Source organism: Saimiri boliviensis, chromosome 18 (genome assembly GCF_048565385.1).
Source record: "Saimiri boliviensis isolate mSaiBol1 chromosome 18, mSaiBol1.pri, whole genome shotgun sequence".
Classification (NCBI taxonomy): domain Eukaryota; kingdom Metazoa; phylum Chordata; class Mammalia; order Primates; family Cebidae; genus Saimiri; species Saimiri boliviensis.
This window is the reverse complement of record NC_133466.1, coordinates 9,391,587-9,413,141: the sequence shown is the minus strand read 5'-3', so window position 1 is coordinate 9,413,141 and position 21,555 is coordinate 9,391,587. Positions and strand designations below refer to the sequence as shown.

General features: G+C 43.7%; 1 protein-coding gene and 1 pseudogene across 2 annotated transcripts in view; one reads left to right on the top strand and one right to left on the bottom strand.

The window, feature by feature from the left end:
• The first annotated feature begins 253 nt into the window (after positions 1-253).
• The window catches only part of MORC3 (MORC family CW-type zinc finger 3), a 49,470-nt gene continuing 28,168 nt past the window's right edge, over positions 254-21,555 (top strand). Inside the window, exons 1-8 of one of the 2 annotated variants that reach the window (XM_039480539.2) lie at positions 254-377; positions 13,167-13,239; positions 15,512-15,644; positions 16,342-16,556; positions 17,368-17,515; positions 19,142-19,289; positions 20,725-20,853; positions 21,065-21,184. In XM_039480539.2, coding sequence (XP_039336473.1) covers positions 339-377; positions 13,167-13,239; positions 15,512-15,644; positions 16,342-16,556; positions 17,368-17,515; positions 19,142-19,289; positions 20,725-20,853; positions 21,065-21,184 — 1,005 coding nt within the window. In that variant the 5' untranslated portion in view covers positions 254-338. The remainder of the gene's footprint in view (positions 378-13,166; positions 13,240-15,511; positions 15,645-16,341; positions 16,557-17,367; positions 17,516-19,141; positions 19,290-20,724; positions 20,854-21,064; positions 21,185-21,555) is intronic. The other variant, XM_039480540.2, reaches the window with a different exon arrangement.
• LOC104651347 (elongin-B pseudogene) lies at positions 8,598-12,734 on the bottom strand (annotated as a pseudogene).

Sequence of the window (21,555 nt, the reverse complement as noted above, 5' to 3'; positions counted from 1 at the left end):
TCACACCTCGCGCCTGGCTTCAAACTCGCGACCCCCAAGTCTCCAGGTCCAGCTTGGCGTCCAGAAAGGTACCCGCCGGCGGCCCCTCGCGCATGCGCTCTAGGCCCACAGGGCCCGGCGCTGGGACCTCAGCTCCCAGCGTACCCTGCTCTAACCAGCCAGGCAATTCACCTTCCCCAGGATCCCACTTCGGCTTTGCCTGGAGGCGGAAGTGGGTGGGAGGGGCCAGTCGCGCGCCCCTCCCCGGAAGTGGGCGTGACCTCCAGGGCTCTAGTCGTTCCACCGTCTCCCAGTCGGGTTGCGGCTGAGGCCGGTCCTGGCTTTGTAGCTCGCTCAAGATGGCGGCACTGCCACCCCGCGGGATACGCCTCAGCGCGGTGAGCAGCCACGAGGGGTGGAGCAGGCCATGTCCCAGGAGGGCGGGCAGGCGGGCAAGCGAGGAGGGGCTGGCAGTGGGCGGTGGCGGCTTGTGGGCCCGGCGCGGCGGCGGGGGCTGCGGCGGGGCCAGAGGAGGGGGCGGCCATCTCGCTCCAGTCGGCGGAGCGGCTCAGCTGAGGGCCGGGCTGCGTTCCGTCGCCTCCGCATTGTGTTTCAGTTTCGCTCCGGTGGCTTCGGGGCGGGCCACGGCCGCGGCCCCTCCTCCCAGCTCCCTCCTAGCCTCCTCCAGCTGTGGTCCGCGGGCGAGGCCTCGGCGGGAGTTCCGCCTGCCCCCGGGCGGCGGAGCCCCTGACCCCCTCTTAAGCCCGTGGGGCACCATGGCGGGAGGGAGCGGTTTCCGCATCCAGAAACGCCGGTGAAGGGGACTGGGCTCCGGGGCTGCCCTCGGGCTAGCGAGCCGGGATGAGTCTGCCTGATTACTGTCAGTGCCGGCAGCCTCCTTGGCAATGGAAACCCTGGGGCTCAGACACTAGATCGCCGAGCTCTCTTTATCCCGCGTTGCGTCTGTTTGGGGGAGTTTCGATTTCACGGAAACCCCGCAAGCGTTTCCCGTATCTTAAATCGTAGGGAGCGGTCACTCCCGAGGACTTGAACTCTCACGCCCAAGAAATGTGGGCGTGGCTTCCCCACCTGATTATCCTAAAAAAGTTTTCTTCCTTGTGAGCGCAGTTGATGCTAAGCAGAAACGTTCCTATTCTCTGAAAGTTGTTGACTCTTGCCAAAGAATAATTGTCCCGGTGCCATTAATTTCAACATTCGAATTGGTAGTGACTGCTTGGGGTACAAACCCGTAGTGAATAATTGGTGCTTTGCTCTGCGATTTCTTTCATTCGTTTAGCCAGATTCTAACACCCGGTGTTGTCGGACTTTAAATATTTTCGAGTCCGATCTTTGTGAAATGATGCCTGGTTTTACTTGCAATTCGTTGACTGTTAGTTGAGCTCTTCGCATGTATTTAGTCTTTGTGGTTTTTTGTTTGTGTGTGTTTGTGTTTTGAATTGCCTGTTCGTATCCCTTGCCCATTTTCCATCTTTCTTTTGGGAGGATCTTTATTTTTTTTCTTGTGATTTGTAAAAGTTATTTATTCTGGATAAATGTCCATCCTTTCGTTTTATAACTGGCTTATTGAGTGAGATAGGCTTTGGTAGTTTGAAAATAGAGAGCAACTCTGTGTGTGTGTGTGTGTGCGTGTGTGCGTGTGTGTGTGTGTGTGTGTTTGCCACCGGCTGTAAACAATTATTCCCCACTTGTGTGAATCTGGGCCGACTGACGCTTTCCCATTAGCTTAAGCTATTGTAAAGTCTGGCCTCATCAGTTTACAATCTCTATTTTCTCTCTCTCCCCTTTCCCCCTCTTTCTCCTATCTTCCCTCCTCCCCTCCTTCCCTTCCCCTCCCGAGGTTCAGTCTTGTTCAGGCCCAGAAACTTGTAGTGGAGAAAAGGAATGAGTTGATTTCTTAACTGTTTCTGTCCTTTGATTCTCTTCTTCCTTCCCGGCCTCTGGGCCCTTGTTGTAGACTCTGGCTCTTCAAGATTGAGGGGAGAAAGGAAGCAGAGATAATGGTCAAACAGCCTTAAGAGACCAACATTTGTTAGCTGGTACTCTGAGTGTAGCTGCTGTCCATGTGCTGAGTCTTTGTTTTGTTGGTAATCCGGGCTGTTGGGAACCTTATTACAGAAATCTCCCATCTGCAGCCTCTTTGCTTTTGCTTTAGGTCAGGAGTTGGCAAACTACATACAGCTGATGGGCCAGATCCAGCCTGACACCTGTTTTTGTATGGCCTGAAGGCTGAGTGATTTATACATTTGTAAATGGTTGAGAAAAAAAGAAGCATAAAAATTATGGAAAATACAAATTTCAGTTTCCATAAAATTTTATTGGAATATAGCCATATTATTTGCTTATAGTTCTCAAATGCTTGCATTAATGGAGATAGAAATTAATGAGCTGGCGGGGCGTGGTGGCTCACACCTAAAATCCCAGCACTTTGGAAGGCGGAGACCAGCCTGGCCAACATAGTGAAACCCCATCTCTGCTAAAAATATAAAAAATTAGCCTGGCTTGGTGGCGGGCTCCTATAATCCCAGCTACTCGGGAGGCTGAGGCAGGAGAATCTCTTGAACCCTGGAGGTGGAAGTTGCAGTGAGCTGAGATCTTGCCATTGCACTCCAGCCTGGGCTACAAAGTGAGACTCCGTCTCAAAAAAAGAAAAAAAATTAATGAGCTAATGTATTAGTCAAAAGTCTTGCATTTTAAGGCACAAAAGGTGAACCCTTAATGGATACACTTTTTTTTTTTTTTTGAGAGATGGAGTCTAGCTCTGTCACCCAGGCTGTAGTGTGCATTGACACCATCTCAGCTCACTGCAGTCACCTCCCAGATTCAAGCGATTCTTGTGCCTCAGCCTCCCGAGTAGCTGGGATTACAGGTTCCTGCCACAACGCCCAGCTAATTTTTTTTTTTTTTTTTTTGAGACGGAGTTTCGCTCTTGTTACCCAGGCTGGAGTGCAATGGCACGATCTCGGCTCACCGCAACCTCCGCCTCCTGGGTTCAGGCAATTCTCCTGCCTCAGCCTCCTGAGTAGCTGGGATTATAGGCACGCGCCACCATGCCCAGCTAATTTTTTTTATTTTTAGTAGAGACAGGGTTTCACCATGTTGACCAGGTTGGTCTCGATCTCTCGACCTTGTGATCCACCCGCTTTGGCCTCCCAAAGTGCTGGGATTACAGGCTTGAGCCACCGCGCCCGGCCTAATTTTTGTATTTTTAGTAGATACTGGGTTTCACCATGTCTGCCTGCCTCGGCCTCCCAAAGTGCTGGGATTACCAGCTTGAGCCACCTTGCCTGGCCTTTTTTTTGGAGGTAGAGTCTCACGCTGTCACCCAGGCTTGAGTGCAGTGGTATGATCTTGACTTACGGCAGCCTCCACCTCTCGGTTTCAAGCTGTGCTCCTGCCTCCGCCTCCTGAGTAGCTGGATTTCCACATGTGGGCCACTACACCTGGCTAATTTTTGTATTTTTTTTGTTGTTGTTGAGACGGAGTTTCGCTCTTGTTACCCAGGCTGGAGTGCAATGGCACGATCTCGGCTCACCGCAACCTCCGCCTCCTGGGTTCAGGCAATTCTCCTGCCTCAGCCTCCTGAGTAGCTGAGATTACGGGCACGCACCACCATGCTCAGCTAATTTTTTGTATTTTAAGTAGAGACGGGGTTTCACCGTGTTGACCAGGATGGTCTCGATCTCCTGACCTCATGATCCACCCGCCTCAGCCTCCCAAAGTGCTGGGATTACAGGCTTGAGCCACCGCGCCCGGCTTGTTAATTTTTGTATTTTTAGTAGAGATAGAGTTTCACCATGTTGTCCAGGCTGGTCTCAAACTCTCCACCTCAAGTGATCCTCCCACCTCCCCACCTCCTCAAGTGCTGGGATTATAGGCCTGAGCCACTGTGCTCTGCCCAATATATACACATTTTAAAAAGTCATTTAGGAGGTCGGGATGAAATGCAGAGTGCCAAAAACTTTTAAAAAGTCATTTAGGATGTCCCAGGGTGAAATGCAGCATGACAAAAACATTAAAAAATTTTTGCTTTTTAACTCTAATTCTAGTGATGTGAAATGTGTATACTTTGTTTTTTGTTTTTGTTTGTTTGTTTTTTCCGAAGGCCTGCTGTGGATTTAGCTGACTCACGTTCTTCACCACCTCTCATACTTCCAATGCTTTTACCACTTTTTTTGGTTGAATTACTATACGTTTGTTATTACTCTCACTCACAAATGAGCCAACTAGTGTAGTATGATTACATTTTCTTTCCTATACAAACCTTTTGTTTTCCCTGAAGTTAACTGATTTATATTTTGTTTTTTTTTTAGTTTTTCTCTATACCGATCATCCAGATATCTAGAGAACTGGGAGCTCTTTTCCAGATGGATTCAGACACACCCAGTATTTTGTCATTCGGAAGTCAGTTGGGAGTCATCGGCTAAGTTGTAATTTGGGGACTTCCCTTTAACATCTGTCTGGAAATTTCCTTCCCCTTTCATGTGTCTCCATCTCACATATCCCTCTGATACGTAGGTTAGCGACTGACATTCTGAAGCTCACTCTCTCGGGTTCAAATCCTGACTCATAACTGGGTGCATGTCCTTGGCTAAATCATTTAACCTCTTTGTGCCAGAGTTTCCAATTTGAATGATGGCAATAATAATCTTACCTACCTCAGAGTGTTGTTTTAAAAATTATATGAGGCCAGGCATGGTGGCTTATGCCTGTAATCCCAGCACTTTGGGAAGCCGAGGCAGGTAGATCACGAGGTCAGGAGTTCGAGACCAAGACCTGGCTAAGGTGGTGAAACCCCATTTCTACCAAAATTAGAAAAATTAGCCAGGTGTGGTGGTGGGTTCCTGTAATCCCAGCTACTCATGAGGCTGAGGCAGAGGTTGCAGTGAGCTGAGATCACCCCATTGCACTCCAGCCTGGGTGACAGAGCAAGACTCCATTTCAAAAAAAAGAAAAAAAAATTACAAGAGCAGATAGATAAAAGGGCTGTGTGTGCTCTAGGTGCATAATATTTGCTATTTTTGTTACTGTTAGTGGTGGACAATATTTACCCTTCCAGAAACAGGTGTAGCTTCCTGAGAAAAGTGTTCATGGGAAGAAAAAAATTGCCATTTCTTGAAAATACATTCATGCTACCCTTGGTCTTTCTTGAATTATAATATAATATGGCTGGATTTGCATTCTGGATTGGATATTATTTCTGAATTTGAAAGACATGCTTGATTGTTTAATATTAGAGTCTGTGCATTTTATTGGGCACTTAGCCTGGAAGCTCAAGTCCTTAAGATCTGGAGAACATTCTTATTTTGACAGTTTTCTTCCCTCCATTTTTCTCGTTTTTATTTCCTGTTTTCTCATTTGTCCCTCCTTGGGGGATTTTCTCCACTTATCTCCTGCTTTGCTCTTACCATAGTTTTAATTGTTACAAACAATGTCTTGGTTTTTTTTTTTGTTTTTTTTTTTTGAGACAGAGTTTCGCTCTTGTTACCCAGGCTGGAGTGCAATGGCGCGATCTCGGCTCACCGCAACCTCCGCCTCCTGGGTTCAGGCAATTCTCCTGCCTCAGCCTCCTGAGTAGCTGGGATTACAGGCACGTGCCACCATGCCCAGCTAATTTTTTGTATTTTTAGTAGAGACGGGGTTTCACTATGTTGACCGGGATGGTCTCGATCTCTCGACCTCGTGATCCACTCGCCTCGGCCTCCCAAAGTGCTGGGATTACAGGCTTGAGCCACCGCGCCCGGCCAATGTCTTGGTTTTTTAATGTCATTAAGAATGACAAAATATTCTTATTGCTAGATATATTGACCATAATATTTTTGAAGTTTTCTTTTGCTCACTACATTATCTGTTTTCTTCATGTTTCTTTTACTGTATATTGTTTTTGGTTTCTAATTTATTATGTATATGTATATTTATGTGTGTGTGTGTGTGTGTGTGTGTGTGTGTGTGTGTGTGTATATATATCTATATATTTTTTAAGACAGGGTTTCACCACGTTGGTCAGGCTATTTTTGAACTCCTGACCTCAGGTGTGAGCCACCACGCCTGGCCTTGGTTTCTAATTTTAAACACTTTCAAATGTCTAGAAACAGTGTTCTCACATTTTGTTTTTGTTTTTTTTTTTTTAAGATGGAGTTTCACTCTTGTTGCCCAGGCTGGAGTGCAGTGACGCGATCTTGGCTCACTGCAACCTCTGCCTCCCAGGGTCAAGCAATTCCTCTGCCTCAGCCTCCCAAGTAGCTGGGATTACAGGCATGGGCCACCATGCTTGGCTGATTTTTAAATTTTATTTTTAGTAGAGATGGGGTTTCACCATATTGGCCAGGCTGGTTTTGAACTCCTGACCTCAGGTGATCCACCCACCTTGACCTCCCAAAGTGCTGGGATTACAGGCATGAACCACCACATCTGTCAGCCTTCTCACATTTTTAAGTGAGACACTAAAAGCTGACTGCAAGATTTTCATACATGAATAGAGCTAGTCCTTTGGTGGCCTTCACTGTTGGGTGATCACATAGGAAGAAATCATTTTGTTGGGGTGCTCTATGTTGGTATTTGTAGACCATTAAAAGTGGGAACTAGGCCGGGCGCGGTGGCTCAAGCCTGTAATCCCAGCACTTTGGGAGGCCGAGGCAGGTGAATCACAAGGTCAAGAGATCGAGACCATCCTGGTCAACGTGGTGAAACCCCATCTCTACTAAAAATACAAAAAAATTAGCTGGGCATGGTGGTGCGTGCCTGTAATCCCAGCTACGCAGGAGGCTGAGGCAGGAGAATTGCCTGAACCCAGGAGGCGGAGGTTGCGGTGAGCCGAGATCGCACCATTGCACTCCAGCCTGGGCAACAAGAGCGAAACTCCATCTCAAAAAAAAAAAAAAAAAAAAAAAAAGTGGGAACTGTTGAACCATAAAATAAGTATATTTTTTAAAACTAAAAATTTTAAAAAGTAATTGTAACAAACGAGAACAACAAAAACAAGATGCTATCCAGAAGGCCAGGCGAAATTGTTAAAGAACCAAATAGAACTTTTAAAAATCAGTTTCCCGGCGGTGCGCGGTGGCTCAAGCCTGTAATCCCAGCACTTTGGGAGGCCGAGGCGGGTGGATCACGAGGTCAAGAGATCGAGACGATCCTGGTGAACATGGTGAAACCCTGTCTCTACTAAAAATACAAAAAATTAGTTGGGCATGGTGGCAGGTGCCTGTAATCCCAGCTACTCAGGAGACTGAGGCAGGAGAATTGCCTGAACCCAGGAGGCGGAGGTTGCGGTGAGCCGAGATCGCGCCATTGCACTCCAGCCTGGGTAACAAGAGCAAAACTCTGCGTCAAAAAAAAAAAAAAAAATCAGTTTCCCAAGGAATTCTACATCTAGTCTTCTGCCATGACATAATCCTGGCTGCTAGAGAAATAGTTCATAAATTCTAGGTCGGGCACAGTGATTCACGCCTGTAATCCCAGCACTTTGGGAGGTTGAGGCGGGTGGATCACCTGAGATCAGGAGTTTGAGACCAGCTGGGCCAATTCGGTGAAATCTCCTCTCTACTAAAAATACAAAAATTAGCTGGGTGTGGTGGCCGGTGCCTGTAATCCCAGCTACTCAGGAAGCTGAGGCAGGAGAATCATTTGAACCTGGGAGACAGAGATTGCAGTGAGCTCAGATTTCGGCATTGCACTCCAGCCTGGCGGACAAGAGCAAGACTTGGTCTCAAAAAAAAAAAAAAAAGAAAGAAAAAGAAATAGTTCATAAATTCTAAACTGTGCCCCATCATCTGAGTAGCAACTGGCATGTGACTCATCCTTTGGTCCAGTGTATCCGCGCTGTGGATATGTGCTGCCCATCTATTAGTCACTTAGTAGCTGTGGGGTTATCAGATTTGGTATTATTGTATCATTCTATTATTAAATTATTGTTAATTTGACCAGGCTTGGTGGTGCATGCCTGTAATCTTGGCACTTTGGGAAGCCGAGGCAGGGGAATCACTTGAGGTCAGGAGTTCAAGACCAACCTGGCCAGTGTGGTGAACCCCTCTCTCTCCCTGTCTCTACTAAAAATACAAAAATTAGCTGGGCGTGGTGGCACATGCTTGTAATTCCCGATACTCAGGAGGCTGAGGCGGGAGAATTGTTTGAACCTGGGAGGTGGAGATTGCCCTGAGCTGAGATCCCACCATTGCACTCCAGCCTGGGCAATGAGCAAAAGTTCTTCTAAAATAAAATAAGTTGTTATTAATTTGGCCAGGCATGGTGGTTCACATCTGTAACCCCAGCACTTTGGGAGACCAAGGTGGGCGGATCACTTGAGATCAGAAGTTTGAGACCAGGCTGGCCAACATGGTGAAACCCCGTCTCTACCAAAAATGCAAAAAATTAGCCAGGCGTGGTGGCACACACCTGTAGTCCCAACTACTTGGGAGGCTGAGGCAGGAGAATCACTTGAACCTGGAGGTGAGGTTGCAGTGAGCCACCGCACTGCACTCCAGCCTGGGCAACAGAACGAGACTCCATCTCTAAATAGATAATAAAATGTTAATTTCTTTTTTTTTTGACTCCCAAATCTCTTTTATTGAGGGTAGTGGGCCTCTTATGGGGGGGGGTCCTCACTGCACGGCTTGTTCATTGACACTGCTTCCTGAGTCCTGGGGCTTCATCATGTTGGGCAGCTTGGGCGGGCTGGAGAGCGGGTTGATACACAGGGCCTCAAAGGTGTCATCTTTCTGGAAGGCCAGCCCCGCTGTGGCTGGGGCCTGTGGCCATGCTGTTTGGCTGGTGGTGAAGCCACACTTGCCCAGTGTCTTGCCACCATCAAAGAGTTGGTCATCCTTGTACAGCCGCTGCTCGTCCGGCGGCCGCTTGAGAATGCCCTCGATGATTCACTTCAACCTGGGAGACAGAGAATGGACTCCTTGGCGTCCGTGAAGATGGTCTTCACGTCTTATGGCACCAGATCATGAGGAACACACATCCTGGGGGCAGCAGGCCGGCGTGAGGGCAAAGCCCGGGGCCTGCTCCAGCGGCCCAGCTGCCCCCAGCGTGGCTGTCCCTCCCCAACCTAAAATGTAAATTTCTTACTATGCCTAATTTGTAAATTGAACTTTATCATTATATATGTATAGGAAAAAAACAGCATATATATGGTTTGGTACCATCTGCAGTTTTAGGAATCCACTGAGGGTCTTGGAATGTATTCCCTGAGGATAGAAGGAGACTGCTGTACTTCTATTGGTGGAATCATATAGTATTTTATTGTTACTGCCTTATTTCATTAATGTCTTCAGGGTTCATCCATGTTGTATCTCGTGTTAGGATTTTCTTCTTAAGGCTAATATTTCATTGTATGTCAGAAGACAACATTACAAATTTAAAGATCTTTTTTTTTTTTTTTTTGGAGACAGTCTCCCTCTGTTGCTTAGGCTGGAGTTCAGTGGCATGGTCTTGGCTCACTGCAACCTCTGCTTCCTGGGTTCAAGTGATTCTCTTGTCTCAGCCTCCCGAGTAGCTGGGATTACGGGTGCCCACCACCATGCCTGGCTAATTTTTCTGGATTTTTGGTAGAGATGGGGTTTTGCCATATTGGCCAGGCTTGTCTCCTAACCTCAAGTGTTTTGCCCTACCTGGCCTCCCAAAGTGTTGGGATTACAGGAGTGAGCCATCATGCTCAGCTTTTATTTCCTGTTCTAGAATTGGGCAACGCTTCTTCCATCAAATACAGTAAATGTTCTAGTGAGCTGAGCAGAGGAGGTTGGCTTTATAGATAGAAAAAGGCTGAAGAAAGCAGAAACAAAGAACAAAAAGCAGATTGGTCATTTCAAAGTTAAGAAGAATAGAAAAATAACTGAATAATTGACATCAGGTTACTTTTCGTTGTAAAACAACAAAATGAGGGGAACTATAAAACAGAGGGAGCTTATCTATCACATAATTGATGGCTGAAACTGGCCTTTTTGGTAAATTGGCTGTTATCTCCCTTGATTTCTCTGGAGGTGAGATAACTTGTTTCAATTTGTTGACTGAAATTTTAGCATGGGTGACTCCTGTTTGATTTTTAGTCTTGTTTTTGGAGTCCTAGAGCGGGAGCTTAATCCAAAACTGTGGCCGCCTCTTTCTTTTGTTTTGGATACAAAGTCTCCATCTGTTGCCCAGGCTGGAGTACAGTGGCGTGATATCTGGGGTTCAAGTGATTCCCATGCCTCAGCCACTCAAGCAGCTGGGATTACAGGCGTGTGCCACCACACCCTTTGAGGTAGAGTCTCTGGCTCCGTCGCCCAGGCTGGAGTGCAGTGGCTTGATCTCAGCTCATTACACCTTCCACCTCCCGGGTTCGAACAATTCTCCTGCCTCAGTCTCCCGAGTAGCTGGGACTATGGGCATGTGCCACCATGCCCAGCTAATTTTTGTATTTTTGCAGAGATGGGGTTTCACCATGTTGGTCAGGCTGGTTTCGAACTCCTCACCTCAGGTGATCTGCCTCCTCGGCCTCCCAAAGTGCTGGGATTACAGGTGTGAGCCATTGCGCCTAGCCTCAGCTTGAGCTGACTCTTGTTAAGCCCCTGTGTAGCTCCCTAATGGGCTGGTTGCCAGAGTAACTAGCCATGTCATTGCATGAACTTTCAGTCTCAATCCCTTCCCCCAACTCTAGGTTGGGAGAGGGGCTAGAGATTGAGCTCAGTCACCTGTGGCCAGTGATCTACACCACACCTATGTAATAGAACCTCCATAAGAAGTCCTGAGTGATGGGGTTCAAAGACCTTAGGGATTGATGAACACATGGAGGTGCTGGGATAGTGATGCATCCAAAGAGCAGGTGGAAGCTCCAGGCCCCTTCATGGGTTCCTTGCCCCGTGTGCCTCATCTTTTAACAACCATTCCCCCTCACCCCCCCGCCACCCCCAAGTGATTCTTCTGCCTCAGCCTCCTGAGTAGCTGGGACTACAGGCACCAGCCACCACGCCTGGCTAATTTTTTTTTTCTTTTTTTCTGAGATGGAGTGTTGCCCTGTTGCATAGGCTGGAGTGCAGTGGTCTCAAACTCCTGACTTCATGATCTACCTGCCTTGGCATCCCAGAGTGTTGGGATCCACCGTGTTCAGCTGGAAATTTAGTTTCATTAAGAGCTGTTTGTGATGTGTGCTTTAGAAAGTCCATTTTACATGATATACAAAGAAAGTCTGAATTGCATATACAACAGTGTTCTTCAGGATACTGTTTCTCACTTGTGTACTTCAACTTAATGGTAAATGAAGGTTTGGGAATTGTCCAGAAGCCAGTGTGGACAGAGGAAAAATAGACCTTTCTGACACCTTGTGGCCGCACTGAGCACTACACGTGTGGTTGGCTTGACCTATGCTCCTGTATCTTTAGGGCTCTTCACACTACAAAGTGCTCTTCCTTTTCCCCCCTTTTTAGGAGAGAATCTTTTCAAAATGAACAACAACAAAAAGCATGAAAATTCTCTGCATACTGAGAATTTCAAGACTCTGCCTTTTAAAACTGTTTGTGTGTTTTTATGTGTTTGGTACATACTACTAAGGAATTTAGAGAGTTCCCAGTAGCACGAGGTTGACTGGCATATTCTTCCATAATGAATTGTGAGTAAAATCAGACATAAAGCCTTGGAAATTAAGATGCAATGCAAATTTGTTGCATTGTGTTCAAAGGAAAAACCTTAGACAAGAAAGTTTTATAGAGCAAAGAATGATTCAAGAATTGGGCACATGGGGCACAGTGGCTCACTCCTGCAATCCCAGCCCTTTGGGAGGCCGATGTGGGAGGATCATTTGAGGCCAGGAGTTTGAGAGCAGCCTGGGCAACACAGTGAGACTCCTGTCTCTACAAAAAAATATGAAAATTAGCCAGGTATAGTGGTGCATGCCTGTGGTCCTAGCTACTATGGAGGCTGAAGCAGGAGAATCACGAACTCAGGAGTTCAAGGCTGCAGTGAGCTATGATCACATTATTGCACTGCAGCCTGGGCAGCAGAGAGAGACTCTTATCTCTAAAAAAAAATAAGAGCTTGGGTGTGGTGGCTAACACCTATAATCCTAGCACTTTGAGAGGCTGAGGAGGGTGGATCACTTGAGGCCAGGAGTTCGAGACCAGCCTGGCCAACGTGGCGAAACCCCATCTCTACTAAAAATACAAAAAATTAGCCATGTGTGGTGGTGCCCATCTGTAAACCCAGCTACTCTGGAGTCTTGAGGCAGGAGAATCACTTGAACCCAGGAGGTAGAGGTTGCAGTGAGCCGAGATTTTGCTGCTGCACGAAAGCCTGGGCTACGGAGTCTGATTCTGTGTCAAAAAAAAAAAAAAAAAAAAGGACAGGCTTCAGAACCAGAAAAGGTTCTAAGCACTCTGGCCTGCAATAGCCAATATTTATGAGCAAAACAAAAGTGAGGTACAGGAATAATTTAATTGGTTGCAGCTTGTTATTTTGCCTTATTTGAATCAGCTGGTGACCTGTGATTGAAGATGGGCTTCTGTAATTGACTGAGACTCAGCTGTTTGTTACTGAAATACAAATAGTCCTAAGTTAGGCATTTAGCTTTCATGCTATTAGGTTGTAGTTCCTTATGTCCTGACTGGAGTTTGGAGGCATTCTCAGGCCAAGTTTAGTTTAGTTTAACAATTGGAACTCTTTTTGAGTTCTTTGAAGTTTGTAGATGTAAACTACTCCACTGCTACAAGTTCACCTATAGTGAACATGGAGTGAATAATCAAGTCACAGTGCCAGAAAAGCATATTGATCAAGCAAGCTAAGTTTATTGGGCCTGATACACCTAGGAGAAAATGCCTCCTTGACAAAGTCTTGGTTGTGTCTCAAAAGTAGGGAAATTAGGAAATGGTGTTTATAGGGTTTTAGGGCCTTGACTGGATCATTTTAAGGTAGGTCTTGGCAAGGCAGATGCCTGTTTGGGATTGGACAGTTATGGCATTGTAGACATAAGGAGGGAAAGGGTTTTGAACCACGTTTTGGTGAGTAAGCTGTTTAGTTGGTTCCCAATGTTATCTTCCAGGAATCTTATATTCTAGACTGTATCTTACAGATGTATCCTGGAAAAGCAGCGAAGTCACTTTGGTCTCAATGTTGTTGAACACAGGGACAAAAATACTGGTTTTTATTTTCAAAAGTAAGTCCTGAATTAATTTACATGAAGCATTTGTTTGTTTCAGCTTTGCCCGAAGTTTTTACATACAAATTCTACTAGTCACACCTGGCCATTCAGTGCAGTTGCTGAATTAATAGGTATGTAGTTTGACATTTCATGTACCATTTGTTGCTTGAAATTGTAGTTTTAAAAAACCTTTTATTGAAAACTTGTGTACAGTGTCTTTTTGTAAAAAGTGTCTTGGCCAGGCACTTAAGGCTAGAAGTTCAAGACCAGTCTGGGCAACAAAGTGAGATCCGGTCACTACAAAAATATTTTTAAAAAAATAGCTGGGTAATGGTGGTGCATGCCTGTGGTCCCAGCTACTCAGGAGGCTGAGGTGGGAGGATCATTTGAGCCTGGGAAGTCGAGGCTGCAGTGAGCTATGATTGTGCCATTGCATTCCAGCCCAGCTTGGGCAGGCGACAGAGCAAGAAAAAAAACAAATACCTCGAATCACAACATTAGTGGTAAAGATTACACAGCATAACAGCTATTCATATGGATGTCAAATGAATCACTGTTTAGCCTTCTCTTTAATACTACTCAAGTATTTTATAGTGTTTAGAATTTACTTAGCTAAGTTCCTAAATTGTTTATATTCTGATTATAAAAGTAAACAGAGGGCCGGGCGTGGTGGCTCAAGCCTGTAATCCCAGCACTTTGGGAGGCCGAGGCGGGTGGATCACGAGGTCAAGAGTTCGAGACCATCCTGGTCAACATGGTGAAACCCCGTCTCTACTAAAAATACAAAAAAGTAGCTGGGCATGGTGGTGCGTGCCTGTAATCCCAGCTGCTCAGGAGGCTGAGGCAGGAGAATTGCCTGAACCCAGGAGGAGGAGGTTGCGGTAAGCCGACATCGTGCCATTGCACTCCAGCCTGGGTTGTAAGAGTGAAACTCCATCTCAAAAAAAAAAAAAAAAAAAAAAGTAAACAGATTTATGTTGGGGGGAGTTTGTTTATTGTTAGACAAGGTCTCACCATGCTGTCCAGGCTGGTCTCAGACTCCTGGGCTCAGGCGATCCTCCCACCTCAGCCTCAGAAGTATCTGGGATTACAAGTGTGCATCACAGTGACTGGCATAATTATGTTTCTTAGTAGCACAAAAGTATGTTATACATACAGCATGGATTCATTTTTTTGGTATCAGTAGGAGGATTAGTATTGTGTTAGATTTGTGATAAATTCTTGTTTCCTCTAATAAATGGGAAGTTTTAGATTTAGGATTGTATTTTAACAGCATTTCAGTGAACATGAGGAAGAGGCAAGGTTGCAGTCAGATTTGCATTTATGGGCCGTGATTTTTCTTCTTGGGAAAAATTCATGCATTGTTCACACATGTAATCCCAACGCTTTGGGAGACTGAAGCAGGAGGGTCAGTTGAGCCCAGGAGTTTGTGACCACCCTGGGAAATATAGTGGGACCCCATCTCTACAAAAAAATAGAAAAATTAGCCAAGGTGGTGGTGCATGCCTGTAGTCCCAGTTACTCGGGAGTCTGAGGATCACTTGAGCCAAGGAAGTCAAGGCTGCAGCAGAGTGAGTCTTACTCCAGCCTGGGAAACAGTGAGACGCTGTCTCCAAAAAAAAGGGAAGAGAAAAAGAAAAGAAAAATTTATGCACATAAACGTAAGCCTAGTTGAAAAATTTAGGCCTCTGTTTAAGAAACAGATAATAAAGGGATATTATATTCTTTGGTATTCTTAGTTATATTTTAGAATCTTTATCAATGAAGGAGTTCTATTTTAGATGGAAGATAAAGAAGGAAGAGGAAATTTTTTTTTTTTTGAGACAGAGTTTCGCTGTGTCACCCAGGCTGGAGTACAGTGGTGCAATCTCGGCTCACTGCAAACACTGCCTCTTGGGCTCGAGGGATTCTCCCGTCTCAGCCTCCCGAGTAGCTGGGACTTGAGATGTGTGCCATGATGCCCAGCTGATTTCTGTATTTTTAGTAGTGACAGAGTTTTACCATGTTGGCCAGGTTGGTCTTGAACTCTTGACTTCAGGTGATCTGCCCACCTCGGCCTCCCAAAGTGCTGGGATTACAGGCGTGAGTTACCATGCCCAGCCTTCGTCTCTCTCTTAATCATCTCTGCAGTGTACTGATTTTTCTTCGTTTGTACTTCTTTGGTTTGCTGGGTATCAGTCTTGCCATCTGTTTAACATGAAGATGTTAATTCTGTAATAGTCAATTAATATGTACTAGGATACAGTTTATTTTAATGTTTTTAAATCTTAAGAGTTCCTAAAAATTGCAGCTTTTAAAGTTGTCTTAAACATGGTCTTCTATTGCTTCTTATAGGATTGTTCTGAACTAATTACTCTTTTTCAAAGTGCAAGATCAGATTTTTTTCAAACTTGTGTTTCCCAGATAATGCTTACGATCCTGATGTGAATGCTAAACAAATATGGATTGACAAAACAGTGATAAATGACCATATATGCTTGACATTCACCGACAATGGGAATGGTATGACTGCTGATAAATTGCATAAAATGCTAAGGTAGGTAAAATGTACCACACTTCTTAAAATCGTTGCTTTTACTTTAAGGGTTTCCCATGCCATACTTAGTATTCTTGGTTTTTGTTTTTTGAAGTGAAATGCTGTACGCATCGTATGAGCTGTTCTCTAAGAGTCTTCCCATGATTCTCTTCTACTGGTAGTTGATGAGTCAGTCCTCGCCATCCTCATCACCTACCCCACCCTATCTCCAACTCCCTAAAAGCCCACCCCATTTCTTTAGAGTTGTAGTATATTGATATCAATTACTGATACTTTAGTGTACATTAGGTTTAACCAGTATTTCTAATAAAACTTACCACTTTATTGGGAGTAACTTTTAGAGGAAGAGATTCATGGGGCGAAATCTCACAGTCCCGGGAGCATGGCTTTTATTCAGCTAGTCAGGGTGTGCCAGTGATGAGTTTCCCTTTTAGTACTTGTAGTCCTTTCTCTCCCCTGTGACACAGATTTGGTTTCCTTCATTGCAGAGCTGGGAAAACACATCAAAGTAGATTACAAGTAATCTGCCTAATACATAAAAAATAAAACAGAAAAGTAATCTGCCTAAGATTATACAGCTAGGAAGGATGAGACCAGCATTTGAACCCAGGCTTTTACTTGGTATTACACTTACTGAATTAAGAAAAAAAAATATATATATAGGTATTATTTTTAAAAATCTTTCTTTTCTTCTTAGCTTTGGTTTCAGTGACAAAGTCACCGTGAATGGTCATGTCCCAGTTGGATTATATGGGAATGGCTTCAAGTCGGGTTCTATGCGTCTGGGTAAAGATGCAATTGTTTTTACCAAAAACGGAGAAAGCATGAGCGTGGGCTTTTTGTCTCAGACCTACTTGGAAGTCATAAAAGCAGAGCATGTTGTTGTTCCAATAGTGGCATTCAACAAGCACCATATCCTTTTGATTGTGAAATAGAAGCTGTGGAGAAACTGAAGAAATAATTCTGAAACATTCTGTGTTTTTGCCTTCCTCCAAATTATTCTCTTGGAGTAACACCTATTCCATTTCTTAACTCTGTCCACTGCATTTACCCTACACCTGAGGCTAAGGGTTTGTCCCTTTCTCTTCTCTGTTGGACTCCTACTATGGAGATCCTCAACATTTTATGTTAAACTTCCCATAGCTCTTCTGTTTAGTTCAGGCTTATTGCAGACTAATAAGACTTTGTAGTCTGGCTTGAAAATTTGACTAGTGACCACAAAAAGCAAGATAACCTTAGGAAAATGCTTTCTGTATGAACACATTGAAATATTGGAAAATATTAAATTAACAATAATTTGCTCGTTTTTTATTCTTGGTGTTTGTTTAAAATCAAACTGCAATATTAAAACTTAGAAAATAGACTGAGCTCAGTTGCTGATGCCTGAAATTCCACTACTTTGGGAGGCCAAAGCAGGAGGATTGCATGAGCCCAGGATTTTGAGACCAGCCCAAGCAACATAGGGAGACCCTGTCTCTACAGAAAAATTTAAAACTTAGCTGGTCATGGGGGTGGGTGTCTGTGGTCTCAGTTAGGCTGCAGTTATCCCTGATCATGTTGCCGCACTCTAGCCTGAGCAATAGTGAGACCCTATTTCAAAAAAAAAAAACCTTAGAAAATTATTTATAAATAGTTTTTCTGTTATTTGAGTTTACAGAATTGGTTTTCATATTGTAATTATGAAAAATATGTTGGCAGTCTGAGTCTTTAACTTAGGATATACGACAGATGATTAATTTGGCAGAATCAAAAGCCAGCCTTGCCGCAATTCTGGAACATTCTTTGTTTTCTACGGAACAGAAGTTAATGGCAGAACTTGATGCTATTATGGGCAAGAAGGGGACGAGGATCATCATTTGGAATCTTAGAAGGTAAATGTGGACAGCTGGATGTTGACCATTTGGGAAGTAAAGTGCATGTGCAGGGGAGCTTTCATGACGTTCATCTCTGTTACCCACAGTAGAAATACATAGAAAGGTACTCATTTTTTGGTGTAGTTACTGATTTGTTTTGTCCGGGATATGTTACAGAGGCCATTTTGGTTTCAATTTGAGATATTTTCGTATTGCTAAAAAAAATATCCATTCTTGCCATTCATTCTCCATTAGTACTCTATTCTCTCTTATTCCATCTCCTCTTGTCAAAAAAATGAAAAAAAGTAGTGAGAAGACAAATTTAGGGTAAGTCTTTCTCCATTGTGTCCATTATTTAAAGCTAAAAGTGATGTAGAACCTGATGAGAAAAGTAATATAGGTGAGATTTTTGTGTTGTTAAAGTTTATAGTCCTTTACCTTTGCAAATAAATTTTAAAATTTAAGATTAATGTCTCTGAAAGATCTAAGACATACTGCGTCACAGGTAAAGCACAGGTAGTGATAAGCCTGAAGAACTAAAAAAGCTTGTGCTATTCAGATACCGGAATTCATTTTCTTGCTTTCACTTCCCTACCCCTCCTCCTGGAGGATTTTTTTCTATTAAACTTTTTGAGATAATTGTAGATTTATGTGTGTTGTAAGAAATAATATTGAGGTTTCATGTATACTTTATCCATTTTCCCCCAGTGGTAACATCTAACAAAACTATAGTACAGTAGTACTATTGGTATTGACAGGATTTTGACATCGATGCAGTCAAGATGCAGGATGCTTTAGTCATCACAGGAATCCCTCATATTGCCCTTTTATAGCCATACCCACTTTCCTCATAACCCCCACTCCCTTCTTAATCCTTGGCAATCTCTCATCTGTTCTTCATTTCTATAATTTTGCCATCTTAAGAAATGTTACATTAACAACATTGAAACATTTTGGGATTGGCTTTTTTCACTTAGCATAATTCTTTGGGGTTTTCCAGGTTCTTGTATGTATAGTTTGTACCTTTTTCTCTTTTTTTTTTTTTTTTGAGGTGGAGTTTCACTCTTTCCCCCAGGCTGTAGTAAAGTGGCTTGATCTCAGCTCACTGCAACTTGAGCCTGCTAGGTTCAAACAATTCTGCTGCCTCAGCCTCCTGAGTAGCTGGTACTACAGGGGTGTGCCACCACGCCTGCCCAGTTTGAACCTTTTTCTTGCTGAGTAGTATCTCATTGTATGTATGGAACACAGTGTGTTTACCTGTTCAAGACATACGGGTTTATAGTTTTGGGATATTACAAATAAAGCTATAAACATTTGTATACACAGTTTTGTTTGAATATAGTCTTCATTTTTCTGAAACAAATATCCGGAACTATAATCGCTGTATCATATAGTACTTGCATTTTATTTTCTAAGAAATGTCAGACTGTTTTCTTACCAGCAAGGTATGAGTTATGCAGTTCTCTACATCTTCCAGGATCAATTTTCTTTTTCTCTTGCCTTTGCACCCCAAACCCCCAGTGATATGTACCAAACCATGTGTAGGTTTATTTATTTGCTTACCTTTTCAATGACTTACAGTGTTTGCTTGCTTATCTTGCTGTGAGGTTCAGTTTTGGTTCTTACTAAAAATTATTTCTGCAGCTACAAAAATGCAACGGAGTTCGATTTTGAAAAGGATAAATATGATATCAGAATTCCTGAGGATTTAGATGAGACAACAGGGAGGAAAGGGTACAAGAAGCAGGAAAGGATGGACCAGATTGCCCCCGAGAGTGACTATTCCCTGAGGGTATGTATTCCGCTCTTTGTGGAAATGAGAAAATCCTTGAGTCCTGGTAGTATTGAGAGAGCTCATGTTACCTATTTGTGATATAAAGGCTGCTAGTGCTCTCTGAATGATAGTATCTCAGACATGAACCAGCTAAGTTAAACTTTTCATTAGCACATTGGTTGATTTATTTGCTTAGAAATCCTTTTTAAATTATGAAGTCGTCACGTCTAACAATGCTTGTAGTTTTTACTATATGCCCACATCATCATATTAGAATCGGTATATTATTATTATTATATTAATCAGTATATAGTGGTCAGACTCATTCAACCAAAAAACACCAAATTCAAAGTCTTATTAAAATTTTAACATATTCTAGAATACATACCTTAATTGCCCTCCTAAAGCAATAAATTATAAACTACAGATAGATAACGTACATTGATACACTTTTTTGATAAATGCCTCTAGGATTTTCCCTTTAGAAATGAGGTTTTTGTTTTTTGTTTTTCTTCTTGCAGATTTATGTTTTTGGGGTTCACTCTCTCACCCAGGCTGGAGTGCAGTGGTGTGATCTCCGCTCACTGTAGCCTCTGCCTCCTGGCCCCAAGCAGTCCTCCCACCTCAGCCTCCTGAGTAGCTGGGACTACAGGCATGTGCCACCACACCTGGCTAAGTTTTTGTATTTTTGGTAGAGTTGGAGTTTTGCCATGTCCAGGTTGGTCTTGACTTCTGATCTCAAGTGATTCATCTGCCTTGGCCTCCCAAAGTGATGGGATTACAGGTGTAGTGGCCCATGCCTGTAATCCCAGCACTTTGGGAGGCAGAGATGGGTGGATCGCCCGAGGCCAGGAGTTTGAGACCAGCCTGGCCAACATGGTGAAACCCTTTTTCTAAAAATACAAAATTAGCTGGGCATGGTGGCGGGCACCTATAATGCCAGCTACATGGGAGGCTGAAGCAGGAGAATCACTTGAACCCAGGAGGCAGAAGTTGCGGTGAGCTGAGACTGTGCCATTGCATGCCAGCCTGGGCAACAAGAGCAAAACTCCATCTCAGAAAGAAAAAGTGAAGATTGAAGAAATCAGTATCACGATATAACAATGTCAATATATTAAAATCAAGTTTTTCTTCCTTTTTTTTTTTTTTGGAGGCATTGTTTCGCTCTTGCCCAGGCTGGAGTGCAATGACATGATCTTGGATCACTGCATCCTCTCAGGTGCAAGTGATTCTCCTGCCTCAGCCTCCCGAGTAGCTGGGACTACAGGCGTGCACTAGCGCATGCAGTTAATTTTTGTATTTTTAGTAAAGACAGAGTTTCACCATATTGGCCAGGCTGGTCTGGAACTCCAGACCTTGTGATGTGCCCGCCTTGGCCTCCCAAAGTACTGGGATTACAGGCGTGAGGCACCATGCCCGGTCGATACTAACTTCTTGTTATGTTACTTTGCAGGCTTATTGCAGTATATTGTATCTAAAGCCGAGAATGCAGATCATCCTACGTGGACAGAAAGTGAAGACACAGCTGGTTTCGAAGAGTCTTGCCTACATTGAACGTGATGTTTATCGACCAAAATTTTTAGTATCCTTTTTCTTTTTATGATTCCTTATAGAGCATATATTAATCAGGTGTATTCTCCTTTGCCCCTTTCCCTTCCTATGTCGTTAGGGATTCTAGTCTTCTCTAGCTTTGCCCTCCTTTGTGTACTTTTAGACCTACTAAATAATGAAATAGAAAGGATGGTTTGAACTGAGCGAAGTATTATGTTCAAAATTTACCTTAATATTTTAAGTCTAAAACAGTGAGAATTACCTTTGGATTCAACTGCAGAAATAAAGATCATTATGGGATAATGATGTATCACAGAAATAGACTCATCAAAGCTTATGAAAAAGTTGGATGTCAGTTAAGGGTAAGCTTTATTTTTTATTTGAAAAGAAAATGTCGGTTTTCCACAAAAATTAGGATAATATATGCTATTGGGTCAAATGTTAAATAATTTTATTGTACCTTTTGCCTATGACTTTTCAATGTCAATAAATAACATTAGTATGGCATTTAAATTATATTTTCTTTCCCTTTTTTTTTTTTTTTTTTTTTTTTTGAGACAGAATCTCACTTTTTCCCCGGCTGGAGTGCAGTGGCACAATATCAGCTCAATTCACTGCAACCTCTGCCTCCCGAGTTCAAGCGCTTCTCCTGCCTCAGCCTCCCAAGTAGCTGGGACTACAGGCACACTCTACCATGCCTGGCTAATTGTTTTGTATTTTTAGTAGAGATGAA